Genomic DNA, 17,089 nt, shown 5'->3' with positions numbered 1-17,089 from the left:
GTTATCACATCTATAAGTATATCATCAATCTTGTGTTAGTACACTTATTATCTTAGTATTAATAATTGTAATATAAAAACTGAATTAAAAATAGTTAGCATTGATATACTTTATATGTAAAAATTAATTACATTTTCTCATATAATCGCCTTGTTGTAGTTACATTGAATCAAACCAATCTACCAACACAAAAGAAATGTTCATCACTGCCTACTATTAGTAACAGACAAAATGAAGCTCTTCCTCTTCTTCTGCAACTGCTCCTTCAAATGCCTAATCTTCGCCTCCACCCTCGCCGAATATCCGACCTGCGTCTCCCTCTTCGACCTCTCCTGCTCCCTCTCCCACACCACCGAGTCCCCCACGGCGTCCCTCTCCGTCCGCTCCATCTCCCTTATCACATCCTCATCCGCCGGATAAAACGACCGCCGCACCGCCAGGTGCACGAAATACGGCATCAGGGCCGCCGCCACCACCAGCGGCGTCGCGAGCCAGTACACCGGCGCGGCGCCTATCTGGTCCGTGAAGACCTTATACGCAGCAGCATCGGAGTAGGCGGAGCTGTAGAGGGAGAGGAAGGCGTACCAAGAGAGGATGCTGCCCCAAGTCAAGAAGTGGCTGATCCAGGTGAAGTGGGAGGTGATGAGGGCGATCTGGCAGTTGACGGCCCAGATGGCGCAGGTGTAGGTGGCGGCACCAAGGTGGGTGGCATCCGCGGGGGAGCCACGGCGGTCGAGGGCGGAGGGGGAGAGGATGGAGATGGGGAGGGTGAAGAGGATGAGGGAGGTGAGGATGGCGTTGGAGATCCACCCAAGGATTCGTTTCCAGCTGAAGCATGTGTTTTGCTGGCCGTGTTTGTAAAGGGCGGGAAACTGCATAACGGTTGGTTCAGTTAAAAACTTTCAGTCGAAAAAATCATGAAATTTAGATTTATTTGCGATTATTCAAACTATTTTGAATGAAATTATACTACTATTGATATGACACTCGAAAAATATATGTATACTGGTCATTATGATAGCCTAAAAATGTATATATGGAGGGTATCAAGATTATAAAAAAACAATATTGTATTGTTTGAATAAATATATCAATATTATAATTATACGAAGATAAATCAATTCTTCCCGCCATTAGAAAATTGTGAAAAAATTCAAATTTCATGGATTTCCTGATTAATTTTCAAAATTGCAGGACTTGCTAGATTGATACTTCCTCCGTCCATAAGATAGTCTCATTTGGTGGACGATATGAAGTTTAAAGAGATAATATGGGTAAAATATGATAGAAAAAAGAAGATAATATGGGTAAAATAGAAGAAAAAGTCATTATAAATGAAAATGAGGCTAATTTTGGTGGATGGACAAAAATATAAACATTAAATTTGTAAATGGATGCAGCACTTAGCTTAGTTAGACCGGTTTGGTTTTCGACCTAACTTATTCGATTATCAACCAAAAACCGAATTGGTTAGTTCGCTTCGATCTTTTTGAACCGTTCAATTAGATTCGGCCTTAATCGGAGTAAAAAGGACATTGATTCGAAGTCGAATTTTTACCTTGATGCAGACATCGGACGAGACGTCTTGCTCTAGGACGCCGAGGGCGACGACGGGCAACGAGGTTAGGAGCACGTTGAACATCACCATGTACCAATCGTCGTAAAACTCTTGCCCCGAGAAGCCGGTGAAAACGTTGTAGTAGAACAGCGTCAGCCCAAACGCCACATTTTTGTACACAAAGTAAAGAATCTGCAAAACAATCATAAAAATCAGGTTTCTGTCACATTTTTATTTAAGCATGAAATAAAAATTGAATATTTTGTAACAAATTAAATTATCACCATCTTAGAAATCCTTCTATAACACCATTGGCCGTGGATGATCAACAATCTCTCCAAAAATCGAAATTCAGGCAATGAGAAATCACTTGCCATCACTGCCTGCAAGCATATGCAAAAACATCATAAAAACACACACAAACACACAATAATATGGCAAAAAACTAACTGAAAAAACACCTGCATTCCTTCCATCCCACTTATCCCAACTCCAATATCAGCTTCCTGAATCATGCCAACGTCGTTGGCTCCATCTCCGATGGCCAAGATCGTCTTTCCCGAGTACTCCTTCACCCTCCTCGTGATCTGAAAAAAATGACGTTCAATGAGCTAAACAGCACCCATTAGGCCAAGAAAAGATCAAGAGAAACACGACCCTCTCCCTACCGATGCCTTCTGCTTGGGGGAGACGCGGCAGCATATGACGACGTCGCAGTTCATAGCAACCGACAAGAACTTTTCAGACAGATTGGTGTTCAGACACAGCTCCAGAGCCTTTCCATCCACCACAAGAGCAAAAGGGGATTTTTCTCCTATGTCTTCTTCAATAAACAATTGGTTGAATCTTTGCAATTGGATCATAATTTCTTCCTTTGCATCCTGAAAAACTAAAAACAAAGAGTCTTTCATCCCAAATTCAAGCATTTTTATCATCCAAGAATGATGAAGATTGGATTTTTTGAGTGTAAGACCGACCTTCGCCTTCATCCGCACCTCGTTGCTCGTGGAGAGATGGAGCTGCTCCATGTCGTGGCGGAGCAAACTGCAGGCGAATCTGCAAAAACAGGCGGATCAATAGGGATTTTCGACGAAAAAGACAATGAAGAAGGTCTCACCCTATATTCACTGCTGTCTCCTTCTTGTCACCAGTTAGTAACCAAATCTTCAGCCCTGCTTGTGCTAGCTTATCTATGCATTCAGGAACCTGTGACCAACCAAAATCGAAAAATCGAAAATAGAAAAACACATCATACTTCGAAATCGAATAATAAATAACTAACAGAATCTCAAGATTGACACACACCCCTCTCTGGAGCTTATCTTCAACTGCCACAGCACCTAGCAGGATGAGATCCCTCTCTATCATATCGGATGCACTCTCGAGCAGCTCGTCTCGCTCCGGGCCTACAGCGGCCTTTGCCTTGGCAAACACCCCGCTCCACTTCTCGTACTCAGAGGCACCTACTCTTCTGTAGGAGAACACCATTGTCCGGAGCCCATCTTCTGCATAGTTCGACAGGTGCATCACCGTTGCTTGCTGGTACGTCCTCCCGCCGTCGCTCAGCCTATCAAAGATAACCCTACACACACACACCAAATCATTACACAACACACACAAAATTGAACCAAAATCCCTCTCTCTGATAACAAAAGAACATACTCATCAGCCCCTTTGCAGAAAAGGAAGATTTCACCATCTTCATTCCTCACTATCACAGACATTCTCTTCCTTGAGCTATTGAACTCCAACAAATTTAAAAGCTTATATTCCCTACACACAAATTGACACTTTGTTACGCACAAAAACACACACATAAACACAAACCAAAGCAGCATTGCATCACACACACACCTCATCACCTCCACCCCTGACATAGGATCAACCTCCTCAACAACCATAGCAGACTGAGTCCTCTGACAAAACCTAAACCCGAACTCCCTGGCTGCAACAAGAAACGCGACCTCCTCAGGCGACTCAGCCTCGTACCCCGCCTCCCCCTCAACCGGAATCCCAGTATGGCAAAGAGCCATCACCCTAAAAAACATCACCATCTCCCCCACATTAGACCTGTAAATCCACATCTTATCCATCAACCTCCCATCCCTAAAGTTAAACCCCTTAACCCCCCTCTCCTTCTCCGAAACCGACACCCTCGAATCCCTCCCTTTCCCTCCACCACCACCACCTCCGCCACTCAAACCTTCCTTCTCCGTGCTCCCATCCGCAGTAAACAGATCAAACATCTCAACACTCCTCGCGGTCGAATCAGAGGCGCCGTCCAAACTAAACCTATGCCTCTCCACATCAATGTTCATCCTCCTAGAAGCAGCTAAATCAACCTCAGTCACCTCACCACCAAAAGAAATCCCCTCAATCGAACACTTCCTAAACTCCATCTGATTACACGTCAGCGTCCCCGTCTTATCCGATAAGATCATCTCCACCTGCCCGAGCTCCTCGTTCAGATTAGACGTCCTCGCCTCCACAGCCTTCCCCGTCGCCTCATCATACATCGCTAAATCATTGTTGATCATCATCGCCTGCAGCACCTTCACCACCTCAATCGACACATACAGAGAGATCGGAATCAAGTAGCCGTAAAGCATCAACGCCTTCACAAACTGCAGAAAACCGCTCAACACCGCCCGATCCGGATCAAACAGCTCATCATCGCCGCCGTGGAGCCGCAGATACCACCTCTCCACATCCGATCTCATCGTGAAAACCGCAGATCCGACCGCCGTCACCAGAGATATAAAAACCATCACTCCGAAGAGGAGATAAATCACGCGATCCATCGTCCTCTCCACTCTGCTCCGCTTCGACGGCGATCTCGTCGAATTCCTCACCGCCTTCGTGTCTCCGCCGCTGAAAATCACCGCTCCGTACGCGAATTCCGTGTTCCTGAGCTTCGAATCGCGCAGCAAAATCTGCGCCGTAGTTAACGAATGCGTCTCCTCGTTCAAAATCAGATTACCTACGAATGTGTAGAGGCTCGGATTCGGATCCTCGCAGCGAATCGTAGCTCTGAAATCGCGAAACGAGGCTTCCTCGTCTAGAGAGAGAGTCGATTCCAAGCTCCGTTTCGCTTTGAGATTTGTTTCTCCGTCGAGATTCATCGTCTCCACGTAACAAAGTCCATCCTCGTAGCTCGAACTGAGGAGAAGAAGATCGCTGGGGAAATACTCGTTTTTGGAGACCTTCACCACATCTCCAACCCCCAAATTCTCCCATGATTTCTGCACAAACAATCCTTCTCCGGCGTGAACCAACACCTTCCTCGAATTCACTTTCCTATCCTGCAATTCGAGAGAATCGAGTTCAGTGTTCTCGACTATCGGTAGAGTGGTTAATGCCTAAGCGAGTAACGAACACGAAAAATAGTTGCAACGAGCTAAAATTGAATTTTCCGAAAATCAGAACGAACAGGTCGAAAGTTGAATTTTTTGGTTAGGACTTTGGCCCCGTGCCGAATTTGCCACGAAGCCAAAGTCCTAAAGTTACCACTCTAATATTTTGGTTGGAGGTTCTGAAAGTGACATCAGCAGCTAAAGTCTCGGATTCGAGTCCACTGATTACCTGTAAGAATCTGTGCCAGTCTTCGACGGCCTCTTTGACCATGCTAATCCCGATGACGAACACGAGCGGGGCCACCACGCTGACGCGGTTGAACGCGGCCAGCGGCGTGAGCGAGAGGATCGCCGCGAGAAGGAAGTACAAGTTCGCGACCCTCCGGAACTGCTCGAACAACGCGATTGGGACGAACGTCGCGACGTTGTACTTCGTCGTCGACACGTAGTTGCTGGAGTACTTGTAAGGCTTGCTCCTGTGCAGCCGGGACTCATTGCAGAACACGACGCGCGAGAACCCCGGCTGCCCGAGAAGCCGATCGGCCACGGGCGCGGACGACTGATCGTCCGCGCCCGGCCGGAGGCACGAGAACGTGTAGAGCTTGCTCCATTTAAGCTTATGCTTCTTCTTCTCCTTCATCCCTCTCTTTCACTACTACTCTCTCTCTTCACCATTCATCTATTAATAAAAACTAGATTCGTTGATGTTGATGATGATGACACTTCCTTGTACAATCAATCGTGACAGAGCTTCGAAGATAACAATGATGTTAGAAGAGGGAAAAGAAGGAAACAAAAAAACTACCAAAAATAATTATTCTTAATCCAAAACTTTGTTCATATATGCTTGTCTGTCATTCTTGATTTAATCACATAATTATTTTTTTAATTCAAGGGATTTTCTTGGATCAATCAGGCTGGCCTGCATGCATAAATAATAGTGAAAAAAAGCACTAAAAACCAAGTGACATGAATCTCTACGAAAAGGCATTGACAAATCCGAAAACCCATAGTTTTTTAAAGTGGTAATTACTAATTAGATTAAAATAATTAGTGTTACATGTGATAGAGTGATAGCTAGTTGATTCTCTATTTGACTTGTTGGATTTGATTAATTGCTCATCTTCTTGTTCCACTATGTAATCCGGCATAAAACTAGCCACATTTTATGGTTGCTTAATTTTTAAACAAAGTAAGCAAATTTCATTTTGTTTTCCTTAAGTGAAAGAACCAAGATTTTACAATAGATGAAATACTCACTTTGGTCCCGTCTCATATTTGACCAATATGAATTTTAGTAAATTATTTAACTTTATTAGTAAAAATAAGCAAAAAAGGTTAGTGAAATACGAAAGGTTAGTGAAATATGAAATTTACTGCTAAAAAGTTTAAATAAAAGTGGAATGGGAGACATTTATTTTAGTATTTTATCAGATTATTCATAAACGTATTACTTACTTTTTAATAGCTTAAATTATAAGAGAATGGTAAAAAAAAAGTTAATGATATGTGAGTTTAGATTTTAACTTTTTATGTATTGAATTTACAGTGAAATATGAGTAAATTCATTAATAGAATATAAGATTTATTTATTATAAAAAAATTAAAAAAATATCGGATAAAATAAAATGATACAATATATTGATGAACGATTAAAATGAATTTTACAAACGGCCAGCAGATTTTGTAGTGTGGATTTCGAGATTATGTGTTATACAAGAAATGAAGTTACGTCGTAGATAGGCTAGATTAAATTTTTAATTGAAACGGCTAGAATCTAGGAATTAATTAATAAAGCTGATTCGTACAGTCTGAAATTGGGTGTTAGTTTTTTTGCAAATGTCCAATAAAAATAAAAATATTATGGGGAAAGAGGATCATGATTAATGCAACAGTTCATCACTAATTTCAATTCTTAATTAAGACTTCCTAGAAACATACAGTATATTTTTGTATCCTTGTGACTTAGTACTAGTTACTACACCCTAGTGGTATCTATATAGTCCGGCTCTATAGTTTTTGATATTTTAAAATGTTGAAATTATATAAAAGTAAAAAATAAAGATGAATTATCGATGTGAGTCTTCTAATTTTAATACTAATAGTACTTTTTTGAATTGTACTATCCGTACAAGCAATAATAATATAGTAATGGGACGTAATCAATTGCTAACTAATTACCAATCTTAAATTGAGACTAATTTTCAACCATTAGATTAGAAGATCTTATGGTTAATATGATGCTAAGTATAATATATTTTAAATTTAAATAATTATTAATTAAATTAAAAGGGTATTAATGTCAAATTCTATATATAGTAATTATAACTAACTACTTTCTCTCTCCTCAAAATCATCTCAAATCTTTAAATTTACGTAACTCTCTCAATTTAAATTATTTTTTTGCAAAAAATATATCAAATTAAAGATAATTTAATAAGGATTCCAACGAGATATCAATTGCATATGTTCCGACGATGTTCGGGTGATGAAATTTGATAAATTATATTTCAATTTTCGTACATGTTGATAAGCAGCTATTTTCAACAAATGCAACAAAAAATCTCAATATATTGTAGGCAAAATCTCAATATTATGCATGTCCAATCTCAATAAAAATGTGTTGATATTCCAATGTCATATTGTTGATATTTGTAATACACAATGTTGATATAAAAAAACACTCACGAAAATTATCATATGATAACATAATGACGATATACCTTTTGTTGATATTTTGTCTACTATTTATTGAGATTTTGTGAGCTTTAATCTCATCCACTCATTTTAAAATCCAAGGGTGGAGATTTAGTCTTGATATTGGATTAGAGTGCTAAAAGCATTAGAATATGACCCATATAGTAATATAGCTTATTTGATTTGAAAGATTATAAGATTTATGAATAATGGGACTATATGATTAAATATTTATATATTTGGTTTATTAAATGAAATTTTATAATTTAATCTTAAATGAATAATGATGTGATAATAAGTTATAGTCGTTCTTTTAATTAAAATAATTTTTTAATTTAATCTTAAATAATTAATTATATAATAATGAGTAAGCAATAGAATGACACCATAGGATATAATTAAATAGAATCACTTACTAAGAACTAAATTTGAGTCACAAAATACTCAAAGAATGAGCTAAGATGCAAAATTAATTCTCTCAAAATTCATTTAACAAATAACATTCTATTTTTTGGAATAATTTATATGCCAACTATATTGGCGTTTTGTTATTGTTAGATGGCTCAATGCTAATGCTCGAGCTCATTGTCTAGGTCTCCTACAACATGACCCGGATCAAATTCCTAATATAAATTTGAAATGTGGTCATTGGTGATCAAACCAAACAACAGACATCAACATTTTAAACCACTTTTACGTCTTTAACGATATGTTAGATGGTAGGACATCCACTACAAACTTCACGGCCAATGAACCTTGGAGAGAAAAGGGCCACACCCTCACGAACGACATCCATCTGAGGTGTCCGACTTTCGTCAAGACCTTTCCTCATCAATCAGGGCTCGTTTCAGTTACATATGTTTTAATTTCAGTTGCGTGATTTTAGTTACTTAATAGAATTTTAGTTTTTTATTCGTAAATTAATTTAATCGAAAATACTTCAATAGATATAGTAATAAATATGAAAATTGGATAAATAACGCAGTGTCCACATAATTTCATAATATCATAGATATAGTAATATTTTGAATTTGTCACAACCAATACAAACGACCTGTTGCGGCCCGAGCAAATATCAAATATAACCCGAGCTCATTGTTCCGGTCCACAACATGTCCCGGTTCAAACAAACTGGGCTCAATTTCGCACTTGCACTTATCCAGTTCTTCTCTAGCATCATCGATCTGATCCGAAATTATTCGATAATCATCGGAATCTAAGCTCCTCCGCGCCATTTTTAGGTTGCGGTCTACTTCAATGTAATTCTTCGAGCACAAACGATACTTCTCTTTCCACTTCACATCGTTCGTGTCTTTGTACCACTTGTAGAGCTCGTCGCTGAATGCCTCTGCCTTTTGCATCGCCACACTAATCGTGCAATCGGCGATGCTTACACTGTCGGATTCAGAGCAGTGATCTCTCAATTGTTGAACGACGTCGTTTGAGGTCTTCGATTTTATTCGATATCGGGCGCTAGAAATTGGAATGGTAATGGCGAGGATGAGAGCGATGAGTATCGTTTTATGTAAATAAGAAGCCATGTTTTTTTATTATAGGTTATGTTACATTTCTTTATGATTTTGTTGATGAAATGTTTCTTGAATTTAATTTGTTTATAACGTTATATAGTTGTAACTTGTGTCATTAGTGTTTGCTTACGTTAAGTATTTTATATAGTTATGATGTTAGATTATTAATGCCATGTCTTTATAAATTGATCACTTTAATTTTAATGCGCTTTTGCCAAGTTGTCAATATTTAATCTCCCTCCATTGTCTTTTTGGGATGTTTCAAAACTTAAAATTATCATACGAATTTTTTTAGTAAAATAAACATATTAAATCTTTATAAAGAATATATAATAAAATGGGTAAACAAAATGAAAACACCGTAGTATCAATAGTTTTGAACTTTTGATGTTTAATATTTTTTGTTTTTTATTCACACATTATAAACTCGAGTTACTTAGATATATATCCATTTCTTTTCGGTTATAAATTAAGAGGTTTTCTTTCACGGTTTTATTATGAATAATGTAGTATGGCCATCTATTATTTCGTAACCATAAAATATTATGGATGAAACTTTCCCATAAAAAAAAAAAAACAAATCATCGTATCAACATAAATAAGACACAAATATATACTTTTTGAAGGTTTCTAGACACAAATATATACTTTAAATTAAAAATAACTTACTATATACCTACTTACGTACCAAAGTATTAATAAATCCAAATTGCAAGTATCTAAAAATAATTTGTTAGTGATATTGTCCTATTTTAAGAAGTAAATTACTATACTACCTGTTGACGCTATCAAAATATTCACTGGATAAATTTTTGTTATTATAATAGTATTTATTAAACTAACTATTTACTTCTTCTCTATCATTCCCTATATAAAACCGAAATTTAAAAATTATCCAAGTAAATATATCATCATTATTATCTTATTATTACAAAAACCGAAATTGCAAAATTATTAGAGGAAATCAAACCCAAATTACAAAAAATATTTACTACTATATTATTATTATTATTAGTTATTTTAATATTTCAACTATCGTATCTATCTAATTAAACAGGTATCTTAATATACTTAGCTCTGTGTCTAGATCATATAGTCGTGTCACAATTATGTCAACGTGAAAGTGAAACATATAGAATCGTACGAATTTAAAAGGAAAATTTTCTCAATAATGATACAAGCAAGAATATTTTCATATTATTACTTCAGCAATAATTTATCCAACTTAAATTCATATTTCCACAAAATCAAAACTATTGTTATTTGAAATTCACCGGAAACTAGTCTAAACGGGTTGCTGCAGCCCGAACAATGTCCAAATAAATCTGAATCTCATTATTCCGGTTCTCAACATGACCGGGGTCAAACGAACCCGACCCGAACACTCTCCCGCACTTTTTCAATTCCTTTTGAGCATTGTTAACCCGATCCGCAGTTCTCCTATAGTCATCGGAATCAAAATCCCTTTGTGCATCCTCGAGGTACGCGCTCACTTCTTCGTAATTCTTGGAGCACGAGCCATATTTCTTTCTTATTTTATTGTCGCTGGTATCTTTGTACCACTGGTTGAGCTGGTCTCCAAACACATTGGATTTCTCTAGTGCTAGATTAATTACATCGGAAACCGCGTCTAATTTGTTAGAGTTTTTGAATAGGTGCGGGTTCGCCTTGATGATGCTCAAGCACGCGTCGGCTCGGTTGTTTTGAGAGCAGATGTCTCGGAGGAATTGTTCTGCGTTGCCGCCTCGTCTCCATCCTCCTCTTCTTCTCCATTCTGCTCTATTGTAGGCAATTGAATTTGGGATTGTGATGGTGAGAATGAGAGTGATGAGGATTAGTTTTTGTGAATAAGGAGCCATTTTACTAGTAGTGTGGGAATTTATTGTTGGTGATGAATATTTGTTGAAATATAAATTTGTTATATATAGTACTTGGTGTCATTAATTCTTTGCATAGGTAAGTTTCAACTTCAAATTGTGAAGTGTGGGAGATTAATTACATACTTTTAATAAATGAGTTATGTTAATGGGTATTAATTACATGCGTTTAATAAGGGAGTTATTTAAGTGTTAGTTAATTTGAGCTTTTGTCAATTTCTTTTTCTTATTTACTACAACTATTAGTTTCTAAGATCTTTAACACTACGCTTCTTTCAAAACATTGCACACGATTATGAAATAATTGACAAATTATTATTATTATTATTATTATTATTATTATTATTATTATTATTATTATTATTATTATTATTATTATTATTATTATTATTATTATTATTATGTATATAAAGGGGAAAATACTTGTTACATATTATTTATTTTGTTTAGCTATTAATTTATTGTATTATGCCCTAATTAGCCGTTTATTTTTTGAGATCTAGACAGATAAAAATAATAAAACAATTCACTGGCAATCTATTCATTACTATTACTTTATTCCATAATTGGCGAAGTTAATTCCATATTTTGTTATTAAAAATATTATTTTAATTGTGATCCAAATCATTATAATTGTAAACGTCCGTTGCAGCTCAAGTCATGTCCATGTAAACCCCGAGCTCATTGTTTTGACCTAAGCAACACGATAAGAAAATCTAATACAAACACACACAAAATTAATGAGTTTGGATCGAATCTAATGTCCTTATCGGGTTGGCCTGCTAGAAATCTGATATTTTCAAGTTGCCCTAGATTTGGATAGCCCATTAATATATAATATTATTATTTTAATTATTTTTATTCTTTTAAAAAATTTGTTTATACTTTAGTGATATACTCCCTCCATCCCAAGGAAGATGACCCCTTCCTTGGGCGGCACGGGATTTTATGCAGTTAATTTTTGTGTATTAAGAGGAGAGAGTAAAGTAAGAGTGGGGGAATAAAGTAAAGATAAAGGTGTTTCCATTTTAAGTAATGGGTCATCTTGGTTGGGACAAACCAAAAAGGAAAGTGAGTCATCTTCAATGGGACGGAGGGAGTATATGTTAAGATGACAACCCTGTTTAAAGTGACAACGTACCACCAATCTCGTATTGCCATGTGGCATGTTTTCCAGCAATATTAGAGGCATATCCAACAATACTCATTTAGTATGCGTTTACTGATTGCATGATAGTAGTAGGTGGATTGCTGTGTAGATTATTGAGTATTGTTGTATACGCATAGAATGTTTCAGTTGCAGTATATACATAGACATATTGCCTTTTTATACATTTATTTTGTTGTATAGCCTATACAGCAATACTCATTACTCTACACAACGATCCACGTAGTACTATCAAGCAATCTGTGGAAATCCATCTAAAACGCTTACTATGATATTGTTGGATAAGCCCCTAATATTGCTGGATAGCGTGCCACGTGGCAGCACGAGGTTGGTTGTACATTGTCACTCTAACTATGATGGCACCCTAATGTTCCCCTACTTTAGGGTATTGTCTAGCTTTGTTATTTAAAAATTAGGTTTAAAATGAGGTGTTATTTTAGTTTAATAATGTTCAATTATTTATTTCTTCTGTTATACACTAAATAAAACTGAAACAACAAAAATATTATACTCCATTACCTTTCATAAAATTCAAGCAATCATGCTTATGCTTTAATAGTCTCGATCGATCACACCATGTCCTATCACTATTATGTCAAGTTTTAAAACAAATATTCTACTATCAATATTTTCATATATTATTACTTCCACAATAATTTAATTAATCTCATAAAACTCCATATTATTTCATATTTCCATCTGATTAACTAGTCCAAGCGGGTAGTGGCAGCCCGAACAATGTCCAAATAAATCCCAATCTCATTGTTCCGGTTCTCAACATGACCGGGGTCAATCGAACCGGGCCCGAACACCCGCTTGCACCGGTCCAACTCATCCCTAGCCTCGTCAACCCGGTCCGCCACGCTCCGCAAGTCATCCGACCCGAAGTCCCTCTTGGCATCCTCAATGTGGGCCCTGACGTCATCATAGTTTTCGGCGCACGAGCCATACCTCTCTCTGATGGTGTTGTCGTTCGTATCCTCGTACCACTTGTTGAGCTGCTCCCCAAAAGCATTAATTTTCTCTAGTGCCAAATCAATCACATCGGAGACCGCGTCAGCGCTGTTTGAGTTGTCAAATAGGCGCGGGTCCCCCTTTATGAGGCTCAGACACGCGTCGGCTTTTTCGTGATTGGAGCAAATGTCTCTGAGGAATTGCTCCGCGTTTTTGTCGTCGCCGCGGCTAGGTGATCTTCTCCCCCATCTTCTTCTATGGGCGGTTGAGATTGGGATTGTGATGGTGAGGATGAGGGTGATGAGGATAAGTTTTTTGGAGTAGGAAGCCATTTTTAGGTATTAGTGTGGAGTTGTTTGATGAGATTGATTTGTTTTATATAGTAGTTTGTGTCATTAATTGGGAGTAATTAATTGATGCCTTTGCAAGGGTAAGTTTCATCTTCAAAATTGAATTTTTGGGTGTTATTTGATTTGGATTAATTACATGCGTTTAATAAGGGAGTTATATTGAGTGTTACTCAAATTCAAGTAACTGAATGTTACTAATAATTTAAAATTTTAACATACTACTCCTATTCCTCCGTCTTCAAAAAGTATGAATTTGAGTATGACACTGATTTTAATGCATTATTGATAAAGTAAGAGAAAGATAGATAGAAAAAATTTTAAAGTATTGTTAGTGGAGAATGAGTCCCATTCATTAGAGAGAAGAGAGTTTCCAAAATTGGAATGTTCACTCTTTGGGGACGGACAAAAACGGAAATAGTGCATACTTTTCAGAGATGGAGAAAGTATTATTATACTCTATTTGTCCACGAAAAATAGACAAATTTTATTTTATCATTTTGAACCGTCCACAAAAATAAATTAAGTTCAAAAAGAAAAGTTTTCAATCAATACTAAACTTATACATCATTCTGTGGATCCACAATCCACTAACACTCATTTCACTACCTTTTACTTTTCTTATATCTCTATTACTTTACCAATTATACATTAAAACTTGTGTCATTCAAAATCTTGTCTATTTACATACTAAAATATCTCTAAAATTTACAAAATTATTGGGGATCATGGGGCCCAGCCCATCATGTACCTTTGCCTATGATTACATACTTACTGTGAGATCTCACTGTATTTTTTTTTTCTAATTCTTCAATTTGTATCAATCAACAATCAAACCAACTCAAGATTCAATAATAATTGAAAAATATAAAAATTGGAGCCCAAACGCCCCTTTTTCTCTACATTTTACACTCTAGTTCACATCAACAAAAAAACAAAAAAAAAACTTATACAAAATCTGCAGAAGTAATTTGGAGGGCCTTCAAACATCAAACATTCAAGAAATGTGGAGACTCACAAATATCTTTACAATGACACTTTCTCTAGTGCCTTATTGCAACGCACGAGCACGAGCCGCATTGGCCAAGGCGCGTGCGTGCGTTTACGTACAACATGGATCTCCACATTCGTCGAACCACCTCGATCAACAGCTCATCTCATTGTCCTAGTTAGCTTGCACTTGGAGATGAATGTCGTGTCCGAGTAATTGAGGCTGCAGAGCTTCAAAAGCTCGGACGCACGCTGCTTGAGCGCAGGGCTGCAGCCGCTCTGGATGACGAGGAGGAGCTTCGCCGCAAGGCCGGCCTCCACTGCAACGGGTGAGCATTCCTCGGGTGAAACCTTGCATACACACCACAAGATCGACAAGGCGTGTTCTGTGCAATTCTCGGACACTCTCATCAACAGCTTCACGACATTTGGTATAGTCCCCGAGCAATCCTTAAGAGCTTGTCGACCTTCTGGCACGGACGACAGGGCGTCTAAAACGAAAAGGGCCAGCTCTACGGACTCCGGATTCAAGGCCGGTATCAGCTCCACCAACTGAGGTATAGCCCCGATGCTGACTGTCAAGACTCGGGCTTTTTCACTAGTGCAAACGAGCTTGAGTAGGCGAAGACCGGGGAAACGATGCCTCTTATCCCTCACCAGCCTCATCAATGCAGCTAACAAGCTATGGCTCGAGACGATTTGCGCCCTAAAATCGCTCTCCTCCATCAACGTCTCGATCAACCTAACACAATTCACTTTAGTCTCAACAGACCCTTCATTCAACAAATCAACAATGGATGACATCTTTGCCGGCTGCATCAACTCCCTCTTCGTCTCACAATCCAAGTCCAAATTCACAAGAATCGAAACAACCTCACACCCCACACCATAAGAGGTGAACGGGCCAAGAAATGAGAATAACAGAGCCACACCCCCTTCCTCCACAACCGCCTTCCTACCTAAACAATGCCTCACCACAACTCCCCTCAGCTCTTTAAGAGCCAGGATTCTCGATTGCCCCTTCACCGTTTTAAGGCTACCAAGAAGCTCGGACGCCCTCCCATAAGCGTCCTCGGATCTCTTCCTCATTTGGACATATTTTTGAGAGAACCACATATGGATCAAATGGAGGAGAGTCTTGTTCGATGTGAGTGTGTCGTCCCACAACTCCTGCATCGTCGTGGGGCACGTGTAATGCCCCAAGCTAAACCATTTGAGGATGTTTGATTGCTCGTAGGTTTGGCCCGTGCAGAGTGTCACAGGGTCTTTCATTGGCTCAAGGGAGATGGGGCAAATGAAAACAGATGGAACTTCAACCATATTCAGCTCTTCAATCATTTTCTTGAGATCCAACTTCTCCCCTCCCACATAGTTACAATTCCCAGCTACAATTCCACTAAAAATCCCATCTTTAACCTCTCTATCTACATCCAATATGCACCCATCTAATCTCACCTCAATTCCAAGAATCCCATCTTCCTTAAACATAGGCATTCTTACCAAAAACCTTATTATGCTAAAAAAACTACTCAATTATCAACCAACATGTAATAAAACCTAGAATTTCAAGCATATATAAAGCACACATGTGTATGAATGAAAAGGGGGTAATGAAAGAATGAAAAGGCTCTACATCAACAACTGTTGGGAAGGGGACATCTTTATTTGGGGGTTTCTCTCTCTACTTTATCCATTTCCCCCTTTTACTGGTCAAAAGACTCATCACCATCATCATTCAACACTCATACTTCAACACACTTCCCAAAAATCAATCTTTCTATCTTTTTCAATCAAGCCCAAAATAGAGATGAACTCAACAGAGAAGAAAATGGGAGCAAACAAATCAAAATAGACAGAGATGCATAAAGGGTAAAAAAGACTGGATTTTTATCAAAATGCAACAGAAAATCAAGAAAATAAGTGAGTCACAGATGACAAAAACCTGTGACAAATAATGATTCAAAGGCAATCCAGGCAAAGGGACAGATAACTAGATAGATAGAAAGTGAGGATAGAGAAAGCAAATCTGGTCCAGCTTAGGCTATATTACATTTCTCTTTTTCTTCCTTTCTTTCTGGGCCCAGAATCCAGATCCACTTCTATTAAATAAACTTGAATTACCAAAAAAAAATACTAGCATATTTTTTTGGGAAATGTTGAGAAGTTCATAAAATGAATTTTGAGGATAATAGTATTTATTTAAATCAAGATTTTCGATCATTCCAGTAAGTAAAACAAAATTAAAGCAAAGTATTAAATTAATTTTTATAATTACCTTCGTTCCAATAAATATGAAAAATTTGTTTTTCGTATCGAAATTATATATAGTGTTGTTTTATGAGTTAACAAAGAGGGAGGAAAGTAAGAAAGAGAAAAAAGTAAGAATAATGTTATTTTAATTTTAAAATAATTTAATTGGATAATTTAAAAAGAAAAATATTTTATTTTTAATGGAAAAGAGAGAATATTTTTTTATAATTAATTTTCGACCGTCACCAATCACCATAAAACCCATTGTGAAAAATTAACACTATTCTCTTAAGTGAAAATGAGTTTTTTTTTCACCAATTTAAAATCATGGACAATAATTAAATCACCTCCAACCTAATAAAGTAG

The 17,089-nt window shown here is 37.5% G+C and overlaps 1 protein-coding gene and 1 pseudogene across 1 annotated transcript; both read right to left on the bottom strand.

Moving 5' to 3' along the window:
• Nucleotides 1–80: 80 nt before the first annotated feature.
• Nucleotides 81–5,663, bottom strand: LOC125202406 (putative phospholipid-transporting ATPase 5). Its single transcript, XM_048100796.2, has 11 exons — nucleotides 5,141–5,663; nucleotides 3,413–4,860; nucleotides 3,221–3,331; nucleotides 2,864–3,140; nucleotides 2,676–2,764; nucleotides 2,536–2,614; nucleotides 2,227–2,439; nucleotides 2,020–2,145; nucleotides 1,843–1,941; nucleotides 1,559–1,750; nucleotides 81–872 (listed from the first exon to the last, which is right to left on the bottom strand). The coding sequence occupies exons 1-11, from the start codon at nucleotides 5,549–5,551 to the stop codon at nucleotides 204–206; spliced, it is 3,714 nt and encodes a 1,237-aa protein (XP_047956753.1). The 5' UTR covers nucleotides 5,552–5,663; the 3' UTR covers nucleotides 81–203.
• Nucleotides 5,664–14,314: 8,651 nt separating this feature from the next.
• On the bottom strand, nucleotides 14,315–16,519 carry LOC125207506 (U-box domain-containing protein 30 pseudogene; annotated as a pseudogene).
• Nucleotides 16,520–17,089: the final 570 nt, after the last annotated feature.

The sequence above is a fragment of the Salvia hispanica genome, chromosome 2 (genome assembly GCF_029641045.1).
Source record: "Salvia hispanica isolate PSC_SH4W2 chromosome 2, Shi_PSC_v1, whole genome shotgun sequence".
Taxonomy (NCBI): Eukaryota; Viridiplantae; Streptophyta; class Magnoliopsida; order Lamiales; family Lamiaceae; genus Salvia; species Salvia hispanica.
The sequence above is the reverse complement of the archived record's forward strand: the minus strand, read 5'-3'. Positions and strand labels throughout refer to the sequence as shown.